This window comes from Nannobrachium achirus (assembly GCF_963921795.1).
Source record: "Nannobrachium achirus genome assembly, chromosome: 7".
Taxonomy (NCBI): domain Eukaryota; kingdom Metazoa; phylum Chordata; class Actinopteri; order Myctophiformes; family Myctophidae; genus Nannobrachium; species Nannobrachium achirus.
In genome coordinates this window covers 49,754,864-49,775,328 of record NC_137816.1, presented here as the reverse complement: position 1 = coordinate 49,775,328, position 20,465 = coordinate 49,754,864, and the positions used below count along the sequence as shown (strand labels likewise).

The window sequence follows — 20,465 nt, the reverse complement described above, 5'->3', positions numbered from 1 at the left end:
ACACTGTGTGCAACAGAGTATAAACAAGGCCTGCATCTCTCCTTCCCATCACTGGCTACTTATGTCGAATCTAAATGAAACAAAACCTCTGCTCCTTGTGCAAAACTATGAAACTCTACAAGAGCTACACCAACTTTCAAAAATAATTAAGGATATGCATATTTACTCACAGCATATATAAAATACAGTACCAGCTTTCTGCCTAACATCAATGAAGCCTTCTAAATGTAATTCATTTGATAACATTTCTTCCTTTATTTTTCTTTCTACAGTTTCTCCCCCTTACGCTTGAGAAAGAAAATCCAACTGAAGTTATATATATATTTTATTAAATATATATTTTGTATTTTTACACAAAATTGCTTAGCACTTTCAAAAGTTTCCCAGTTTTACATCATTTGGAAAAAACACAGCATCATTCATGACGACGATGCTGCTTTTACAAAAAACTAAACATTAATGTATTTACATCAGAACTACTCCACTGACAATGTGGGTTTAGGGATTGAATGTTTCAAATATTACAAAGGACAGATTAAATCAATCAAGTCACAAGTGTATACTTGCCCTTTTAACACTAATATACATTTCAGTCTGCAGTACATACACAGAGAGTAGTTACAGGACATCAAGCTCACAGGATAGAGTTTGTCATCGACAGAGAGAGCAATCATTCCTAGCTTCATCTCCAGCGGTCTCATCCTGCTTCAAACCTTCCAAGTCAACTTTCCTGATACTACGGGCTACTAGTCTGTGCATATTGCTAGTCTCTGCATCAGTCCTGTTACCCTGTAATTCCTGAGTAACCCAGTAGGAGGCGAAGATGGAGCCAGTGCAGCTACTTGCGGAAGCGCTTGAACAGTGGATGGATGTTCTTGCCTGCCAGGGCGGCTTTGCTACCCCTGTGGTACTCCATGTAGACTGCATCGTCTGCACCCGACATGGAGCTCATGGTGCCTGGTCGCCTTGAGAACTAATTGGGAGAGATGGAAAGAGGTAGGGATGGGAAGTGCGGAAGGTACAGGATAAAGAAAGAAGCAATAAAAATGAATAACAGAATGCAACACAAACTAGGCATGAATACCGGGATCTGTTGTGTAACTCAGAAGGAGAGGGGCTCTCACCTGTGGTCGTCCGCCCTCCCCTATCACCACTTCCTCCTCGGCATCCATGTCTGACGCAGCCATGACCTTCTGTAGCAGTTGATACTGCTCTTCTCTAGACGAGAACATCAGGTCTTCCTCGTCCATACCTGCCATCTTAGTAATCACCTAGGACACGAAAGAAAAAGCAAAGGTGTGTGTGAATGCATTATAATAAAAATACCTGGAATTTATTCTATTCCAATTCACCGGAATGGAATATTGTGTTCCAATGGAGGAGTTTACATGAGCATTTTTATTCTGAATGAGCGGTCATTCTGAATACACGTGGAATATACCTGTGCATGTAAACGCAGCCATTGACTGGCTATTATTATGAGCCATGAACGCACCTTGAAGCTATAGCCTTGGTCTACCAGGAACCTCTGCCTCTTCGTGGAGTAAGCCATTTCTTGGGTGTCCTGGGACACCAGGGAATAGAAGTAGGCATTGTACTCCTCTGCCACCATTCCTGAATTGAAAAGCAGTGAGCGTCAGATGTCTCTTTGTGTAATGTGCAGACCGTTTGCAGGGCAAAGAACACCTGTGTAACCGAGACTACCTAAAAAAATTCTTCACTACTTTTTTTGAATTAAGCAAAAGAAACAGACCTTTCTTGGCTCTGAGCACTCTGCCAAGCCTCTGGGCCTCTTGTCTGCGGGATCCACCATGAGATGAAATCTGAATCAGAACATTTGCCTCAGGCAAGTCAAAGGAAGTGTCTCCAACCTGTGAGCGATATCAAGGAATATAAATAAAGGCACCACTATTCTCCTTTCCTATCAGATGTCAGTGTTGGCGCACATGTGTATGGTTGATAAAATATGATGATAAAGAGGGGTTGTTAATGGATAACAAGGACAAAGCAGCAACATTGTCCTTGTTATATCCTGACCTTGGAGATGAAGATGGTATTAATCTTGGGGTTGTGTTTGAAGTTCTGCAAAATCTGCATACGTTCCCCCTGGGAGGTTGGGCCATAGATGTAAGGCCTTGCAAGGACAAAACAAAAAAGTTAAGAGTTGAACCAAACATCAGGCAATCTTGAGCAAATAGGCGTTTGACTACAACAATGAGTGTGTTAATTGTTTCAACAACTCACTTATTGAGGCGGATGGCGTAGTCCTTCAGGGCAAAGACGTTATCAGCAAACACAATGATCTTGTCATTGCGTCGCTCATGGAAGCGAATCAGAAACTGACAGGCACGGAACTTGTTGGGATTCATAGTGTAGAACAGGATACGTTTCTTGGTCTTAATAGCCACGTATTCTCTGTAAAACTCAGGGGACATTGGGCACCACACCTGAGGGACAGGCACATACTGCAGGTTAGTTCCTCAGAGAGCTCTCATCCATTCTTTTCGCAGAGTTGTCAAATTCTAAACGGTTTGGAATATATTATATTTGATCGAAATAAATCTAATGTTTTTCAACAGTCTTTTTTTTAAGAACATGCAAAATCCTTACAGAAAGATTCAGAGTGCCAACCACTGAAGCACTGTACCATCTCTAATTTGAAAGAGGTGTAGATAATAAGATGCATCCTGCTTCCAATAAGGATTTAACTGGTGCCCTGGAATGCCTCCTTCAGAAGTCTTCAGACGTTGTGTTGATGTACTTAGTGTATCACTCAATATCACATGTGAATGTGTTTATTCAACCCTTCTGTCTTTTAATTCAAGAATTTGGCATTTTACTGACACAGTAAAGGTCTTTGCACACAGACGCGTGTTTCAACCATTGCGTTTTTTTCCGTTTGCTGCATAATTAAAACGCATTGGAGTTGGTGTGCAATGCTGTGCGGAATCGGCGCTGCGGATCCCAAAAGGAGTCATAAAAGGAGTGATGAGTTTTTTTTACCACTTGTGACAAGACGCACAAATCGAACTGGGTTCGATTGAGAAAAAAACGCATGGCAGCCACTTGTCGCACGGCAAATTCGGAGCTGGTGTGCATGAGGTCGTAGAGAATCATTGTTTTCTTAAAAAAAAAGGAAATTGTCCGTTTTATCCGTGCGAACAAACGCGCCTGTGTGCAAAGCCCTTTAGACTCACCTCAGCACACTGGACTTTGGCAATATAGCCATTGTTCTGCAGCTCCATCCAGTTGGCTTCAAACAACTTGGGCCCAATCAGGAAGTTGAGATCCACTATTTTGTCATCTTCCCTGACCAGCGTGGCAGTGAGACCCAGCTTGCAATGGGCCTGGACAATGGTCAAAACACGACGGAACATCTTGGCTGCAAAGGGCACACATAACTGTTGTTATAATACTTACTCTCTGTCACGTCACGCTTTTCCCCTACTCATATCTCCGCCACCGCTGCCCCTGTCTATGCCAAACTTTGCACAAACACTCCTTGGCTGGCAAACCACAACCCCATCCCTCATTTCTCACATGGCCCTCGTCAAGCACCACCATGTGGCCGAGACACATTTTTGGACACTGCTCCGACAGATTTTGCCCTAAAATCACGCAAACCGGTACACAGTATCTCTACAGTCGTGTCATCAAAATGCATCTGTCCCATCGAGCGCCACCATCTGGCCGATTTTTTGAAAAACACATCTTTGGACACTGCTCCTACAGATTTTGCCCTAAGATCACGCAAAGTGGTACACAGCATCTCTACAGTCATGTCATCAACATGGATCTGTCCTATTTTATTCCCTCCTGATTGGCTATCATTGCCTTCCAAAGTTGGTGTATGCGACCTGGCGGTCGCTTATCTCCCCATTTAGGTAGTCTTACTGGTTATAATACTTTAATTTTCCAAATACATTTCATTGTGTGCATCATTCAATAACATGGTCACATTTATCTTACCTAAATTAAATGGCAATAGGTCACATATGACCTGAAGCAAAGCAAATATGACATGTACATCCTCAAAATCCTCTTAAAGGACCATACATGTGGTCTGCCATGTTTAGCCCATTGACTACTACAACTCGCGGGGCTTGACATAACTGCCAACCACTTTCCATAGTATTCCATAGTTCATTGTAGCATTAGTGAGGGAAAGTTAGCCGATTGCTACATCAATCTGGGAACTAAATCTAAATCAATAGCTTTCTTCACAAATGTGTTCATAAAGGTGACTACTATCACCTCTGAACTTTGTCAAACCCAACTCCCTTGACATACTTTGTGGGAGCCAATCAACGTTGGGGTTATCCCGAGGGCCTGGGATTAAAGGGGGGAAAAATGGCCAATATGAACGTATGAGGTGTGTAATTCGGGTATTTTTGGGCTGCTGAATCCATTCCAACCATTCAGTTAAAATGACTCCTTGGCCATAACATAGGCCTAATTGGCTAAGTTTTAAACCCTGTGTTTGAGTGTTCCTTACAATTCAGCATTCAGTATTGACAAAGTTATGTTACAAGTGTGGATTGGAATGGTTTAAAAGTCAGGCAGAAAATACTCCCATGGAAAAAGATACTTACAAATTAAATTGGTAAAATAAATAAATATATAAATGTTGAATATGTGAAGACGTTGAGCCAACATCGACTCAGTTATTCAGATATGTTTTTGTTTTTTTTCTAAATGTTTTTTATCCGACGGTTTTTGCAACCCATTTTTTTCACCCGGTGACTGACTACCTAATCTGTAGTCCTGGTTTCCGCTCTCCCCCTGCCGCGCCAGGGGACATTGGGGAGGAAGTATAGAAACCAGGACTACTGCATGTTTTTGTGTGAGGGCCTATGCCCAAGGAGATACGGGGAGAACATGCAAACTCACCACAGAAAGGCCCTATCGCCAACCCCACCTAGGGTGTGGGTGCTGATGACGCGGGTGGAGGATATGTTTTTTAACATTTTAATGACTTTGGAGAAATAAATCTGTAAGTAAAGCCAATAAAGGGACAATTGCCTGTTTATGTATGATATATAGTTGAAGCTGTCAATGAACATTTACAGGTATTGGCCCTGTAACGTAACTCAGTTACAAAGGCTTATTTACTGTATGTGTTCTATCGGCAGTTGTTGTGGCAGCTCACCAGGGATGGTGTGAACCTCATCTAGGATAATTAGCCCCCACTCCTGACTCCGCATCCACTCCATAACCCTCTCCGCCTCCCAGGACCGCTTGGTGGTGTGGCCCAGCATGGAGTAGGTGCTGATGGCCACGGAGCAACCGATGGGCTTGTCTTTGGCGTCAGACGTGAATCTGCAGATCTGCGAGTCATCGATGGTGGACCACATCTTGAACTGGGACTTCCACTGTTCTACTGACACAGAGGAGTTGCCGAGCACCAGGCAGCGTTTACGCACCGTGCACGCAGCCGTCACACCCACCAGAGACTTGCCCGCCCCTGGGAAGGAAATTAAAAATATAAAAAAAAAATATATATAGAAGCCCATTTTGATGTGCAGAAAATACAAGTAATTGCATTGAACGCTATTCTGTATCAGCTACAGAATTGCGTTCAATGCAATTACTTTTACTTTTCTGTGTATATTAAAACAAAAGTTGTACCTATGCAATTAAGTAATTAATTATGTAATTATGGTGTATAATGCTAAATCACTTATTTGTATCGCTCAAAATACTTTTTCGTGGATGTGTCGTTCACAAGGACTCAATACTCTCTCTCCAGAGTGTTTGTGTCCAAATGAGCCGCCATAGTGGACTACGGTGGCTCAAAGGGGACTTAAGATGAAATCACAGGAGAAAACTTGTTTTGCAAGACTTCAAGGATGTACAAACACTGTGGACAGTATTGTGAACGACACATCTAAAAAAAAGAAGAAAAAAATAACGAAAATCAGAGGGATACAAATAAGGCAATCAGCGCAATGCTCCACCGCTTGCGGTAGGAGCTGAGGTGGACTCTAGATGAAAACATAAATAAAAAAATAACTATTCCACTCGTTCTGGGATATCATAACATCAGATTAAGGTCATAAAACGGCTAGTCCGGAATTCTCCTTTAAACCTATCACAGAAACTCTGTGTTGTCGCACCGCAAGGCAGCACGATGACTCCAGAGCGAGCGCGGCCATTTCCAAACATCTTGCGCAAGCTCTTCTCCTGGTAGGGCCGTAACACTGCGGTGGGCTTCAGGTCCATGTTGATGTCTGGGTTGACTGCGTCATTGCGAAAGTCATACTCGGCCAGAAGAGGGTACTCAAGCTGGATGCAACGCTTCTGCAGCTCTTCAATCATCTCCTGAAAAGGTCCACATGAAAACACAACAGAAAATATTAAACAAAGTGTTTCATGTATGTAAACAACAACAATTACAATCATATGTTGTGATGTAATGTAAAAGATTAAAAGATAAAGAGTAAGCAAGAGTAAGGCTAACACCTGTCTAATTTCACAGGACACAGTCTGTGTCTCTTCTTCCTCCTCTTCTTCCTTATCCATCTGCTCGTAGTAGCTGAAAATGTCCTCCGGCACCTGGCTGGCTGAACCTTCAGCGGTCTGCTGGGAAGTAGATGCCCCTCCCTTGTCCTGTATGGTCTTAGAGATCTGCATGAGGGAATTAGACTTCATCAAGACTTCCAAATGGTCATATTTGGGTACTGCCAAAACTCAACATACCATTAATGACTTTCAAACAACTGGCATCCCTACTGTATTTTAGGCAACATTTTTCAAAGATAGTAAAATAGCAAAATAAAGCAGAACTACAAGCTCACAATGCGTCAGAGATCAGATATCTCCACTTTACAATAAGCAAATGTAATACATCAACATCAATACATCAAATGCATAGAAATAATAATCTAAGAAAAACGTAAAAAATGCTATTTAAATTACATGTATGGTCATTAATGGTAGGCAAGTGCTATGGTAAGAACGCTATACTATGGACTAAGGTGGAGTTTGAAGAAGAGTCTTCAGACCACGGTGGAAGCTAGGGAGTGAGTCTGCAGTTCTAATTGCAAGGAGGAGTTTGAGGTTTTTTTTACGGTGTGAGTAATATAATTAACTGGAGGAGGGGAAATGGGTTGCCATACCGCAGATTTACTGTGGATGACCTCAGTGATGAGCTCGGTGTCCCCTCCGTCGGCAGTACGGAGACGGCACTCACGGATCACATTGTCCTGCAAGAGGCGCTGAATCACATCGGGGAAGGCACTCTCAACGAAGTATCTGTGTTAGATATACAGTATGGCAGTTAGAAAAGTTGCTGAAAAGAATATAATGGATATCAGGCAAAGAGGATGTGGTTTTACCTGTTGTGCTTTAGCACCAATTTCACTTTGCCGTAGCTCATTGTACAAAGCTACAGAGACAGAGAGAAATGTTATTATAGTCAAATAACAACACAAACACACATGACAGTAGTGAGTACAATGTTCTTTCTGTCAAACATTATGTATGATTCAGAATTTGCCAGTTTATGATTTGTTTTAACACATCCGTGCGAAGTCAAACAAGGATGTATGTACGTACGTACTATCCATACATCCTCATCCCAGACACTCACATCCCTCACAATGCTCACATCCCTTACAAAAACATGTATTCTGTCTCACACCTTGATGAACTGCACAATGCCATCAGGTATGGATGTTTTGCTGAGTTTCTGCAGGTATTCCACAATGTCAGAGGTCTGCAGTCCTACACTGACGGCTGCATAGAGGGAATACGCTGTCAGCTTGTATTCATGGACATGGATGGGTCTGCAAACGGGCTCTGCAATCGCCACCAAGAAATCTTGTGCATATTTGTAAACGGGTGAGAAGGCCTCGAGGAAAATGTGTCCATCTGGAGCCTGGAGGAGAAGAGACAGAAACATTTTAAAGTTGGATATAAACATGCAGAGATGCAAAGTTCAGTTGTTTTAGGAAACTGTATGAAATAAAAGGTGATTCCCATTACAGGTACGTACATCTTGGAGATTTAATCAAATCCTAGTGTCTTACCACCCAGAGGGGACGTGCTGCGTGATCATTCTTCAGGAGCATCTGAACGCGGTAGTCTTTGGCCCCGTACTCATCAAGTTTGGTGCTGGCCTCATCCACCGTTTTCCCTGCAGCTGCAGGTATGGCCTCCTGAGATTCACTGCCCATCGCCTCCTCCTCATCATCCTCCTCCTCATAGACACGCTTTTTGGACTTCTTGTCTGTGGGTAGAAACACCAAGAAAGATGCGGAGAATTGCATTGTGGTAAGAAGATTGTCAACAAATATATAAATCTGTTGATTCTGTTCAGATTCAGAACCCTAAACACACAGTTAAACGCACCCTTTCCTTCATTACTATCCGTAGTGGCGTTTCCATAAAGCCACTTTTTGCGCATTAACGGCTTAGTCGCAAAATGTTTTTATGGAAACACTTCAAAATGCGAATAAATTTTCATTATCCGCAAAAAAGATTATCCGCTTGGAGGAGGATTTTGAGGCTTAATCGAATAAACTAAATGCGCAAAAGTGGATGGAAACGGGTCAGACAATACATTCGAATAAAGTATGACGTTCTAGGTCCATTTCCCCTGCCGCTTTGTCCATGGTATAGCGTTAGCCTACAAAACAAACCTGTTGTTTGTTACACACGGAGTGCCCTGGAGAAAGACGCCACAGCAACTCCTTAACTGTTTACTGTACACATTTCTAATTATTATTATTTTTACACAGTTTATAATATGTTTTAGCATAGTATGTATGGTATGGTATATTTGTCTGTCGTTAAATGTTTCTATGAATTGAATACACAGTCACAGGACCCTAATGAAAACAAGCCATAGACTTTCTTGGAAAAATCATTTTAGCAGTATCCTTTTACTTCCCTGTCTCTGCAAACTGTTAATACAGTATTCAAGCAATCAATCGACTTGTGTGTGGTATTGGGTATTATTATGTGTGCAAGTATTAAGGTTTTAATCGTGAACTTGGAATGCATCTCTTCTCTAATCTACCTCATTTGTATTCATAAATGTGCTTTAACAAGAACATTAGCCTGGCGCAGCTAAACAGTTTAACTATCTATTCATTGCTAACACAAGGGACTGGGAGATATATATCCACGCAGTTTTATCGTGTGATATAATGTCAAAAGAGAAAAGACAACAATCGGAATGATTCTTCTTGTTTGAACATCGCTTGACACTGAACTCCTGAGTAAACACGTAGAGGAGGAAAAAACCCTAAAAAAGAGCCTTAGTTTTTGAGGTACCCCTACCCGGGGTAGAACAAAACGCGACATAGTTTTTTCATATCTTTAGGATGTCCCCTTCATGAAATGGATTGTCCCAAGTTTTACTTTGACTGCAAAAATCATGAAATTGATCCATGAAGGGACTCATCACATAGGCAAAAAAACGCCTATCCTGAAAGATGGAGTTCCAAGTCAATCCTTTGTCATTTTCTACCTGCTGGTTGTTTTTACCTCATACTTGCACAGATGGTCTACAGGTAGTGTCCTTACATCCCAGAACAATCAGAATGCAAAAATATGGTTCTGTTTTGAATCTGCAGCCTTTTATATAAGGACTTTCTATAGGCGGAAATTACATTTCTAAGGAATGTTCCCCTGTAAGTCTGGTGATAATCTTCTATAAGGGGTAGAACAAAACGCGACATAGTTCTTTCAAATCTTTAGGATGTCCCCTTCATGAAATGCACTGTCCCGAGTTTTACTTTTACTGCCAAAGTCATGAAATTGATCCATGAAGGGACTCACCACATAGGCAAAAAACGCCTACCCTGAAAGATGGGGTTCCAATTCAATCCTTTGTCATTTTCTACTTGCAGGTTGCTTTTACCTCATACTTGCACAGATGGTCTACAGGTAGTGTCCTTACATCCCAGAACAATCAGAATGCAAAAATATGGTTCTGTTTTGAATCTGCAGCCTTTAATATAAGGACTTTCTATAGGCGGAAATGACATTCCTAAGGAAGAATCCCCTGTGATCCTGGAGATAATCTTCTATAAGGGGTAGTACAAACCCTGACAGTGTTTTTACTTGTCCTCTTCATGAAATGGATGGTCAGTAGTTTTACTTTTACTGCAGAGGTCATGAAATTGATCCATAAAGGTACTCACCATAAAAAAGCCTACCCTGAAAGATGGAGTTCCAAGTCAATCCTTTGTCATTTTCTACCTGCTGGTTGTTTTATCTCATATTGCACAGATGGTCTACAGGTAGTGTCCCTACATCCCAAGGCCTAATTCTCTTCACCTCAAAAGCAGCAAACATATTGTTCTATAAGCAGTCTATGGTATTCAGACTTAGATGCAGTACAGTATGTATGTAAGCCTATATTCAGTAGAATACACTACACTTTGTGCGCCATTCTTAATGCCAAATAATCAGCAGCCTTTTCTCATTTTCATTTATTTCTTTTTCAATCAACAACTATTTTGAGCATTGTAAGGGAGACTGACCAATATTTGATTATTTGACATGCAGTAAGCCAAAGATTCTCAGATCCCGAAGTTCATGAATGTGCTTCGCCAGCTTGTTGAAAGCTGTATTATTGCTTATTCTGAACAGGCTGCTCATTGCATTGCATCCAGTCAATGCGTGCCATGCTAGAAGACTCTCACACAAAGCCACTCCCAATGTATTTGTAATATCAGTCATTGGGATGTATCGTTGTCTATCCCATGACCAGCATGCATGAAAATGGCAGCTATTCCAAGCAACACAAGTATATCCATAGTACTGTACATATAAATTAGGTCAGGGTCTGAGAACCTTTGGCTTGACAGGCTTCAGGATGTTCAAGACAATATGCCCTCACTCTCTATGGCCTAAAAAGGAAGGCAAAGGGCCAGGTGTGTTCTAGTCTTGATGAGCTCCGTTGTATTCTTGCATCAACGACAGACATGCCAGTCTCACATCTGCCTCCCACTGAGGATAGTTTTGAATGTTCAACAGGCTATGTACCAAACTGGTACAGTATATGGTGCCACAATCATGTCCCCAAACCCCTTCTGTGGAATCCAGTTGGGAAGGGTTGGATGCTAAAGGATACATCACTAAAGCCTGTCCTGTTCAAAAAATAGCCTGCTCCAAGCAGTAAGAGCACCCAACTCTACTGCTATGATAAGGATTGTTGCAGTCAAAGTAGTACGTGCCTCAATGTCTCTGTGGGATTGTGTTGTACATAATATTGCTCCTGTATTTACAGTACATTGCCTGTAAACTAAAATAAACAAGAAATGACACAATCCTTTTATACCAGCTTGTGCCTTGTGGACCAGCCTTGACTGTAGAGCATTGTAGTGGCCCTTGATTGTAATCCACTGGGAACTGAATTCCTTCTTACCGTTTATATTATAATAATATATACCATCATACCATATTTATTACCATAACATAAATAGTAAGACGGAATTCAATTAATCCATTGACCAGCCATTGACCAATAGATACACAGCCAATTACGTCACGAAATCTCCTGACAAAATTATGTCCGAATTTGGGAGATCACAGCTTTGTATCCATTGACCAGCTTTGCAAATTGGTCAGTCCCCCTCACACTCAAATTAGTTGTTGATATGAAAATATTGAAAAAGAAATAAACAAAATAAATTAAAATGAGAAAAAGCTGCTGTTTGATTATTTGGCATGCAGTAAGAATGGCACACATATATAGAAAAACTCCTGATTCACAATACAAGCATATTATGACATATTCTTCTGGTTTCTTTTGGTTGTTGGTGTATTCCCTATTGACAATCTGAATGGAGTTTGTTAATTTGTATTGATAATGAGCACCTTATCGATCCTGCTTATTGACCCATGGGCTTTTATCGAGCCCACTGTTGAGCGCTTTATAATATTTTGTGGAAAGATGTGAGATGTGAGATTCTGAACAGAACTGGTATCTTTTTGTATTGGCCAGTTGTTGTGAGTCTGAGTTTGTCTATGAGGATGAGAATTGACAAAAGTAAAAAATATTGTCATTTAATATCTTTAGAAAATCATTCATTAGTGTGCAGTAAGTGTTAAATGGCTATATATTATGAATAGTACCGTAACAATATATTGATCGCCTCTTGTCTTGATTATTTAAACATGATGTCATGGGCCGCTATGCTTAATAACAAGCTTGATAAGCCCAAAGCTTATTGATACCGGGATATCAAGTTTGTAGTAGGCCCTTGTTTCCAGCTCCTTCCCTACCAGTAAGTGGAAATGGTGTATGAATAACTTTTGGGGATATTTCTGCACTTTCTTGGTAAATCACTTTTTTGCATTCTGATTATTTTGGGATTTAAGGACGCTACCTGTAGACCATCTGTGCAAGAATGAGGTAAAAACAACCAGCAATAGAAAATTACAAAGGATTGACTTGGAACTCCATCTTTCAGGGTAGGCGTTTTTTTGCCTATGTGGTGAGTCCCTTCATGGATCAATTTCATGACTTTTGCAGTAAAAGCAAAACTACTGACCATCCATTTCATGAAGAGGACAAGTAAAAGTTATGAAAAAACTTTGTCATAGTTTGTACTACCCCTTATAGAAGGATTACAGGGGAATTTTCCTTAGGAATGTCATTTCCGCCTATAGAAAGTCCTTATATAAAAGGCAGCAGATTCAAAACAGAACCATATTTTTGCATTCTGATTGTTCTGGGATGTAAGGACACTACCTGTAGACCATCTGTGCAAGTATGAGGTAAAAACAACCTGCAGGTAGAAAATGACAAAGGTTTGACTTGGAACTCCATCTTTCAGGATAGGCGTTTTTTTGCTTATGTGGTGAGTCCCTTCATGGATCAATTTCATGACTTTTGCAGTAAAAGCAAAACTCGGGACAATCCATTTCATGAAGGGGACATCCTAAAGATATGAAAAAACTATGTCGCGTTTTGTTCTACCCCGGGTAGGGGTATGGTCAACTTCTGGCCTATTTTTTCCTCTACTAACGCATGTAGCCCTTCAGTGTAATATCTTCTTACCTCGATCTCCTTTGTCCTTTTTACCCATTTTAGAAGCGTTTGAATAACGTTGTGGAAATATAAATAACCTGGTGGTAAACTTTAAAGTTTATGATTCTAGTTTGACACAAAGCGGCAGGTTACCATCATGGTTACCATTACCATCCGTTACGCAGCCACAATTCCACTGATCCAAACTCTCTTCCTGATCAGTGATCACGTGACCCAATGTCGTTTCGTTTATTGGCTGTCAACCGTCACCTATTGCGTCACTAGGCTTTCCACCGATTGGCTGTTGATAATGTTTACTTCCTGAGGCAGGGGTCAAGTCGAGCCTACACATTTCACTCCAAACATAAAGGATTCACTCCGATCTGGCACAAGAACAATTTAATTGTTATTTCGTAAATACAAAACGAATAACTCGTTGATTTTAAAGATGTCGTGTGGACCTGCTTTGCCCCCAAGGTTAAGAAACAACAGCGATGAAGATTCAGATGATAGTGAAGATGGATGTAAGTAGATCCAACGACCTCCATAATGTGTCTTGAGATGTGAGAAATATCGATTAATTTATGTATTGATTGATTGATTGACTGATTGAATACTATGTTAGTTTGCATAAGAAAATGTACATGATATTACAGTTTACTGTTACAAGGTCAACTAAAAGGATAAAGACCACAAGAAAGCTTTTAGGCTTGTTTAAATTGGGGTCCCTTTGTATTCATTTCATTCATCATTAAATGACAGACAAATAAAACACAATACAATGAAAAAATATCATCATAGACAGTCTGAAAACAAAATTGTATTTACAGTAAAAAGGTCTGGAGGAAATAGGGGACATATCCAGTTAAAGTGTCCATTTGTGTCATTTGCTCTATTTTTTCTCTATCAGTGGTTGGTCCGGCGCTACCTCCTGGTTACAAAAGGGGAGAACCTTCCAGTGATTCAGAAGACAGCGAGCGGGAGGTGATCTTCAAGAGATCCAAGACAACACACAGAGAGAGAGAGTAGGTTCACTTTAGCAACACACACACACACACACACACACACACACACACACACACACACACACACACACACACACACACTATGGTTCCCTTAAACTCATACAATGCACAGAGAGTGTGTAGAACAGAAAAAGCTAAACAAATATTGAACTCTGTGATAGAACCAATTTCCCTCTACAGTATGGTTGTGAGATCTCGGGACCACTTGCCCACCAAGATTTAAAAATGGAATAAACACCAAATTGAGACCCTGCACTCGGAATTCTGCAAATCCATTCTCCAGATCCAGGGGAAAAACATTAAATAATGTATGCAAGGCAGAATTGGCGGACGATACCCACTCATAATAATAAAAAATGGGAGCATCTACATTTTATAACCACCTAAAAGAAACTGACACTGGAAAGAAGCAATCCAAAAGCAGAGCAAACTCTATTAGCCCTAAACAGAATACACATTGAGACTAAATGCACAGGTGACTGTATCATGTAATCAATTCCTACCAATCCCCAAACCTGTTGTTTTGGGGAGCGCTGGTTTCATTGGCTAACTTTGGCACTGACCCTGCGCACGCATCTATTTCTTATCAGTGTAACGTGGACCAGAAACCCGTCAATACCTGAGCACTAGATACAGTGAGCACACCCACTGCACACGAAATGAGTTGGAAACTGAGCTACACTTAAGTCCTTGCCCACTGTATCAAGACATCAGAGCCCAATGCCATACTGTGAGCTTGCATAGCTGCTATTTTTGAATTTTTTGAAAAATCTTGAAAGTGTGAGATATACTACTACTATTTAGAAGGCATTTGTAGTATCGGCCTCAGGTTATAATGGGTTAACATAAACATAGAGTAGGTTCATCAATGAGCAATACTCCTTACAATTCAGGCATTTAGCAGATTTTGAAACTGTAAAGTGTTTTAAAGCTGCAGGGCTTTACATTTATCAATGGAAGAGTGAGGAGACCAGGTCAAAATAAAGTTTTATTGATTTAAAAAGTTGTGGATTGCAGCTTTGATGGATGATGATCATTTTCATGTCACTGACAAAGTGAATGTTAACACTGGACCTGTCTGGAATAAAACAAAAATAAAAATGTATACCTATAAAAACCAAACATTGTTTGTCCAGCTTGGAAGAGACGGCAAAGCCAAAAGATGATGATGATGATGACAACAACGAAGACGACTTCTTTGGACCAGCTCTACCTCCGGGGTTCAAGAAGCAACAGAGTTCACCAGAGAGGTGAGCAAGAGAACTCAAGATAAGTGTAGACAAGAGTTTATACTTATTACCCATTATTTTTATTACATTTTATGATTAACAAATGTTCTATTGTTTATCTCAGGCCACCAGTACTGGGTCCAGCCTTGCCTCCAGGCTTTCGCAGAGCAGCAGATAATGATGATGGTGATGATGATGATGATGATGATGATGATAGCTTCCCAGGGCCCGCACTACCCCCAGGCTACAAAGCTGAGACCTCTAGCAGTGAAGGCGAGGATGAGGAAGTAATCGGACCCATGCCTGCCAAAGAAGTGGTTCAGGATTCTGTGGCTCTGGACATTGAGCGCAGGGCACAAAAGATGAAGGAGAAGCTGACAGGAGATGTGAGTGTTGAGATTTAACCACTTAAAGACACTGCGAAATGTGTTTTTTCTCACACTTTTAGAGCATACTTCCTGTCAAACGAAAGCGTGTGGGTGATGACATAGACTCTGATAAATAAATGTGAATATTGATTTAATTCACCTGTGTGATTCCCATAGCTGCACGTTCCTCAAAAGACACCTGTTTTTAATTACAGAACAACTGCTTTTTAAATTATCATGAAATTGTCCTACATCATACTAGGAATTCGCTTTTTTTGCACTGCAAATTCAGTACCACTTAAAACCTCTTTACTTCATAAAACTGACCTATAAAGAGCACAATCGGAATGCTCTTGTTTCACTCTATACAAATCGATTCGCCCCAAAAAAGCAGATCTACAAGCTCACAACACATTGCAACGCTTTGTGAGCTTGTAGATCCGTTATTTTTGGCAAACGTTCCCCACAGAAAAGGGATGCTGGGCGTTCAAGGGGTTAACAAAAGAGCCATTTAATTTTTTAAGTATATTTTGATTATTGTGATAATCGTTAATCGCTATTATTTTTTCGACAATAATCGTGACATGTCATTTTCATATTGTCCCATCCCTACTTTTCTCCAGTTTGCACAGTACACCATTAGGGATGGGACGATAAGCAATATTATTGTTTATCGTGATAGAAAACACTCACGATGCCAAGCTGCATATCCAGTACCATTTAAACCCTCTATTGGTAAAAGGTACTTATAATATACCTACTTGATACAGTCTTTTTCTCACTCTCTATCAAATGTCTTAGCCAAAAAATAGCCGATCTACAAGCTCACAACGCGTTGTGTGAGCTTGTAGATCTGCTATTTTTTGGCAAATCATGTTCTGCCCTAGGATAATGAATTTTGATTATCGCGATAATATCGTAAATCGTGATTTCTTTTGTCACAATAATCGTGATATGAAATGTTCATATCGTCCCATCCCTATAGACCACGCATCCCTCCTCTTTATCCAGAGCCAACTGGAAGCTTTTTCAGCAGCTTCCCAGATATTCTTGATGGCTCTTCCCTTGTGCAGTCCACAAATCCCTAAGAGTCTCAGGACCCGATGTAGAGGCCCCTGTAGCCCACTTCAACAGGCTCGCAACGAGCCTTTAGACCATTCCTCTGACATTCAGCTACCAGATCTGCACAGTGCATACTTGGCCCTTTTCCTTTCTTGAGTCTCCTCCATTCGGTCTTCCCAGTCTTTACCATGTCTAGCCGGAGTGTGCGATATGCGATGATGTCCAGGAATCGCAACTGTCTCCCTAGGTCATCTAGGAGCTGTCAGTCCCTTGTTGCGAGCTGGACCGCCTCCGGCCTATTTTTGGGGCTTCTGATAATCATCAACAACAATGATCTGAAGTGCACACGTACAGGAACAGTACAATGTCTAAAAAAAACACACACATGGGGGCACCTGATGGCCTAATGGTCCAGGCGCATACCACATAGGCATTGCCATTTCGGCATCAATGCCTGTCGGCGTCGCCGGTTCGATTCCCGATCCGGACGACCTTTGCCGCATGTCACTCCCTGTCTCTCCCCCATTTCCTGTCAGTCTACTGTACTATCCAATAAAGGCATGAAAAAAGCCCAAAAAACGAATCTTTAAAAAGAATATATATACAGTAAATATATATATATATATATATATATATATATATATATATATAGGGCTGGGATGCGATTAAAAATTTTAATCTAATTAATTACAGGCTCTGTGATTAATTATCGCAATTAATCACATTTTAATCGCACATCGATATTTGACCTGAGAAGCATTTTTTTTTCAAGTAAACACATTTTGTTGTACGAGTGAATCAACGAGTGAGTTTTTTAAATCTAAATTCCGCATCCACTGGGCCAAAAAAAGCGCTCTGATCGGCTACTTCTCCCTTTGCATTTGTTGTCTCTTCTTGGTTGGTGCATCGCTATGATCGGTTTGCCCGAAACTGAAGGTTCTGTGGTGCAAAAACTATGTGCGATTAAAATGCGTTAATTTTTTTAATCGCGTTAATTTTCTGTAATTAATTAATCGCAATTAATCAGTTAAAGTCCCAGCCCTAATATATATATATACAGTATATATATATATATATATATATATATATATATATATATATATATATATAATGCCAATCTTTTACAGGGTGGTACAATTATCTACCCATTTCCCCTTTTTCCCTAAGGAAAGGAATACTGTTAAAGTTTGTTTTGCGTGTGTGTGTGTGTGTGTGTGTGTGTGTGTGTGTGTGTGTGTGTGTGTGTGTGTGTGTGTGTGTGTGTGTGTGTGTGTGTGTGTGTGTGTGTGTGTGTGTGTGTGTGTGTGTGTGTGTGTGTGTGTGTAAAAGGATGGTCCTGAGGTCATCGCTAGAGAAACATGGATGACAGAGCTCCCCCCCGTACTGCAACATATTGGCTTGGGTGCCCGCACTTTCAAGAAGAAGTCGGGTCCAAAGGACAAAGACCGTTCAATGTGGACAGATACTCCTGCAGACAGGGAGCGCAAGATTAGGGTAAGCACTGCAGCTCATCAGTTTCATTAAAATAGATTTATCTTTATATAACATGAGTTTAACATTGCCTGACTATCGTGATTATTCTTAACAGGAGCGCCTTGAGGGAAAGAAGGAAGCTGAGAAAGACGACACCCCACAATTGTCCCAAAAGGAGATCCAACTGGCTGCTAAAGTGTCCAAATATAATGTAAGTTGCACTACTGATGTCAATTTGAATACAACTGAAGCTGCTGAGCAAGATTTTTTTTTTTTTTTGTTAATTCATTTTAGTTCATGATTAATTTGTCACTATACAAACGCATCTGCATCTGAACGAAGTGGATGTGCGAATATTTCCTTTGCAAAGTTGCACTGCGGTAGGCTACTCTAAAATACAAAGTTTCGATTGGAATGTTTGTTACTCCTTATTTTTTCCTCTTTATCTGTACATTATGAATTAAGAAGTTGCCAGGCATGAGCATTGTTTCCCATTGTTTCTTCATGGCAGGAGACCAAGCGTGGTGAATCCTTGATAAGTTTGCACACAAAGAAGATGAAGAAGAAAGCGGCAGAGACGCCCAGCGCTCCAGTAGAGCGGCGGGCATTTGATCGGGAAAGTGACCTGCAGGTTAACCGCTTTGATGAGGCCCAGAAGCAGCGACTTCTAAAGAAGTCTCAGGAACTGAACACACGGTTCTCCCACAGTCAGGACAAGATGTTCCTTTAAAGTAAATGAGTTGTGGGCTGCAGACTGCTCACAGTAAAATCCTCAGTGTTCATTTAATTCTGGGACTGTAGAAATTGACCTGAAAGGGACATTCTTACACTTGTAGAGTTAAACATTTTACTGTGGTAGGTTTTTGCAGACTTCCAACGTGTGTCATTTATATTCAGGTTTAAACTTAAAAGAAAATTAAGTATGTTTCGATTAGGGATGGGACGATACGCGATATTATCGTTTATCATGATAAAACACACTCACGATAATCGTATCTTGGAGATTTAATTTATCGTGATATCGTCCTCCTCATTTGCTGAGCTGCATATCCGGTACCACTTAAACCCTCTTGAATTGTTAAAAGGTACTTATAATTTACGTACTTCTTTTTTTTTTTCACTCTCTATCAACTGTCTTTGCCAAAAAATAGCAGATCTACAAGCTCACAGCGCATCGCGACACGTTGTGAGCTTGTAGATCTGCTATTTTTTTGGCAAATGATCCACCCAAGGATATAATGGATTTTGATTATCGCGATAATATCGTAAATCGTGATTTATTTTGTCACAATAATCGTGATATGACATTTTCATAACGTCCCATCCCTAGTTTCGATGGACTTTTTTTTGATAGACAAAGAAATATTGCCTGACAAATTGGACTACATAAGCTCTGGCTCATTACACACGTAAAACCATGGTAAACAGTAGCTCCTTTCGGAACCCCTCACTCCACTGGTACGCAGCTCCGAGATGGGGTTCCTACTGGTAGCATGCCGGAATCCTGCGGCTGGATCGCCGATCCGCCGTTAGGGAACACTTCTTACCTTTGGTGAACACTCTATCCAAAAAGTGACCGGTCTCTATTCATCTATAATCGTTTTACTTCTTTAAGGTGGAAGAAACTCGAAGCACTGGCGTGAAATAAAGTTTTTATATCGCTCAAAAGATCAGCCGGTTCTGTGTTTTTAGACATTCCGGAAGTTGTGGCCGCATAGGGAAACATTACTGCCTCCCCTGGTCACGTGGTATATACACAAGTTACACAACGGGGAAAACACAGAACCGGCTGACCTTCTAATAATATAAAAACTTTATTTCACCCCAGTGCTTCGAGTTTCTTCCACCTTAAAGAAGTAAAACGATTATAGATGAATAGAGACCGGTCACTTTTTGGATAGAGTGTTCACCAAAGGTAAGAAGTGTTCCCTAACGGCGGATCGGCGATCCAGCCGCAGGATTCCGGCATGCTACCAGTAGGAACCCCATCTCAGAGCTGCGTAGCAGTGGAGTGAGGGGTTCCGAAAGGAGCTAGGTAAACAGCTCGACATGCACTATCCCTTCTGCAAACAGTCAGGACACATTTCTTTTCTAAAGAAAACTGCTATTGTATCTCTTACATTGTCTAATGAGGTGGAGGAAACTGTTTGTCTTTTGAATTTAAAATGTGCATTAATGAAATTTCTAGTCTAAAGATAACCTGTCAATGTTTGTTCAAAGTTCAGTACAAACATATAGTATCAAACTGAGATGAGTAGTAATTAATGATTTCAAGGAAAGTTACCTCAGACTGCCATCCGAGCCCACCCTTAAGACACAC

The 20,465-nt window shown here is 40.8% G+C and overlaps 2 protein-coding genes across 2 annotated transcripts; one reads left to right on the top strand and one right to left on the bottom strand.

Annotated features, from left to right (window-relative positions):
• Window positions 1–307: 307 nt before the first annotated feature.
• Window positions 308–13,157, bottom strand: LOC308287958 (general transcription and DNA repair factor IIH helicase/translocase subunit XPB). Its single transcript, XM_080729300.1, has 15 exons — window positions 13,019–13,157; window positions 8,031–8,230; window positions 7,643–7,879; window positions 7,338–7,387; window positions 7,119–7,254; window positions 6,463–6,627; window positions 6,117–6,321; window positions 5,150–5,464; window positions 3,198–3,382; window positions 2,245–2,447; window positions 2,038–2,134; window positions 1,754–1,871; window positions 1,496–1,614; window positions 1,125–1,271; window positions 308–973 (listed from the first exon to the last, which is right to left on the bottom strand). Exons 1-15 carry the CDS (start codon window positions 13,044–13,046, stop codon window positions 839–841), a joined length of 2,340 nt encoding a protein of 779 aa, XP_080585426.1. The 5' UTR covers window positions 13,047–13,157; the 3' UTR covers window positions 308–838.
• A 169-nt stretch (window positions 13,158–13,326) lies between these two features.
• gpalpp1 (GPALPP motifs containing 1) lies at window positions 13,327–20,465 on the top strand. Its single transcript, XM_080729303.1, has 8 exons — window positions 13,327–13,512; window positions 13,899–14,013; window positions 15,150–15,263; window positions 15,367–15,628; window positions 18,002–18,166; window positions 18,261–18,356; window positions 18,657–19,565; window positions 20,181–20,465. Exons 1-7 carry the CDS (start codon window positions 13,437–13,439, stop codon window positions 18,873–18,875), a joined length of 1,047 nt encoding a protein of 348 aa, XP_080585429.1. The 5' UTR covers window positions 13,327–13,436; the 3' UTR covers window positions 18,876–19,565; window positions 20,181–20,465.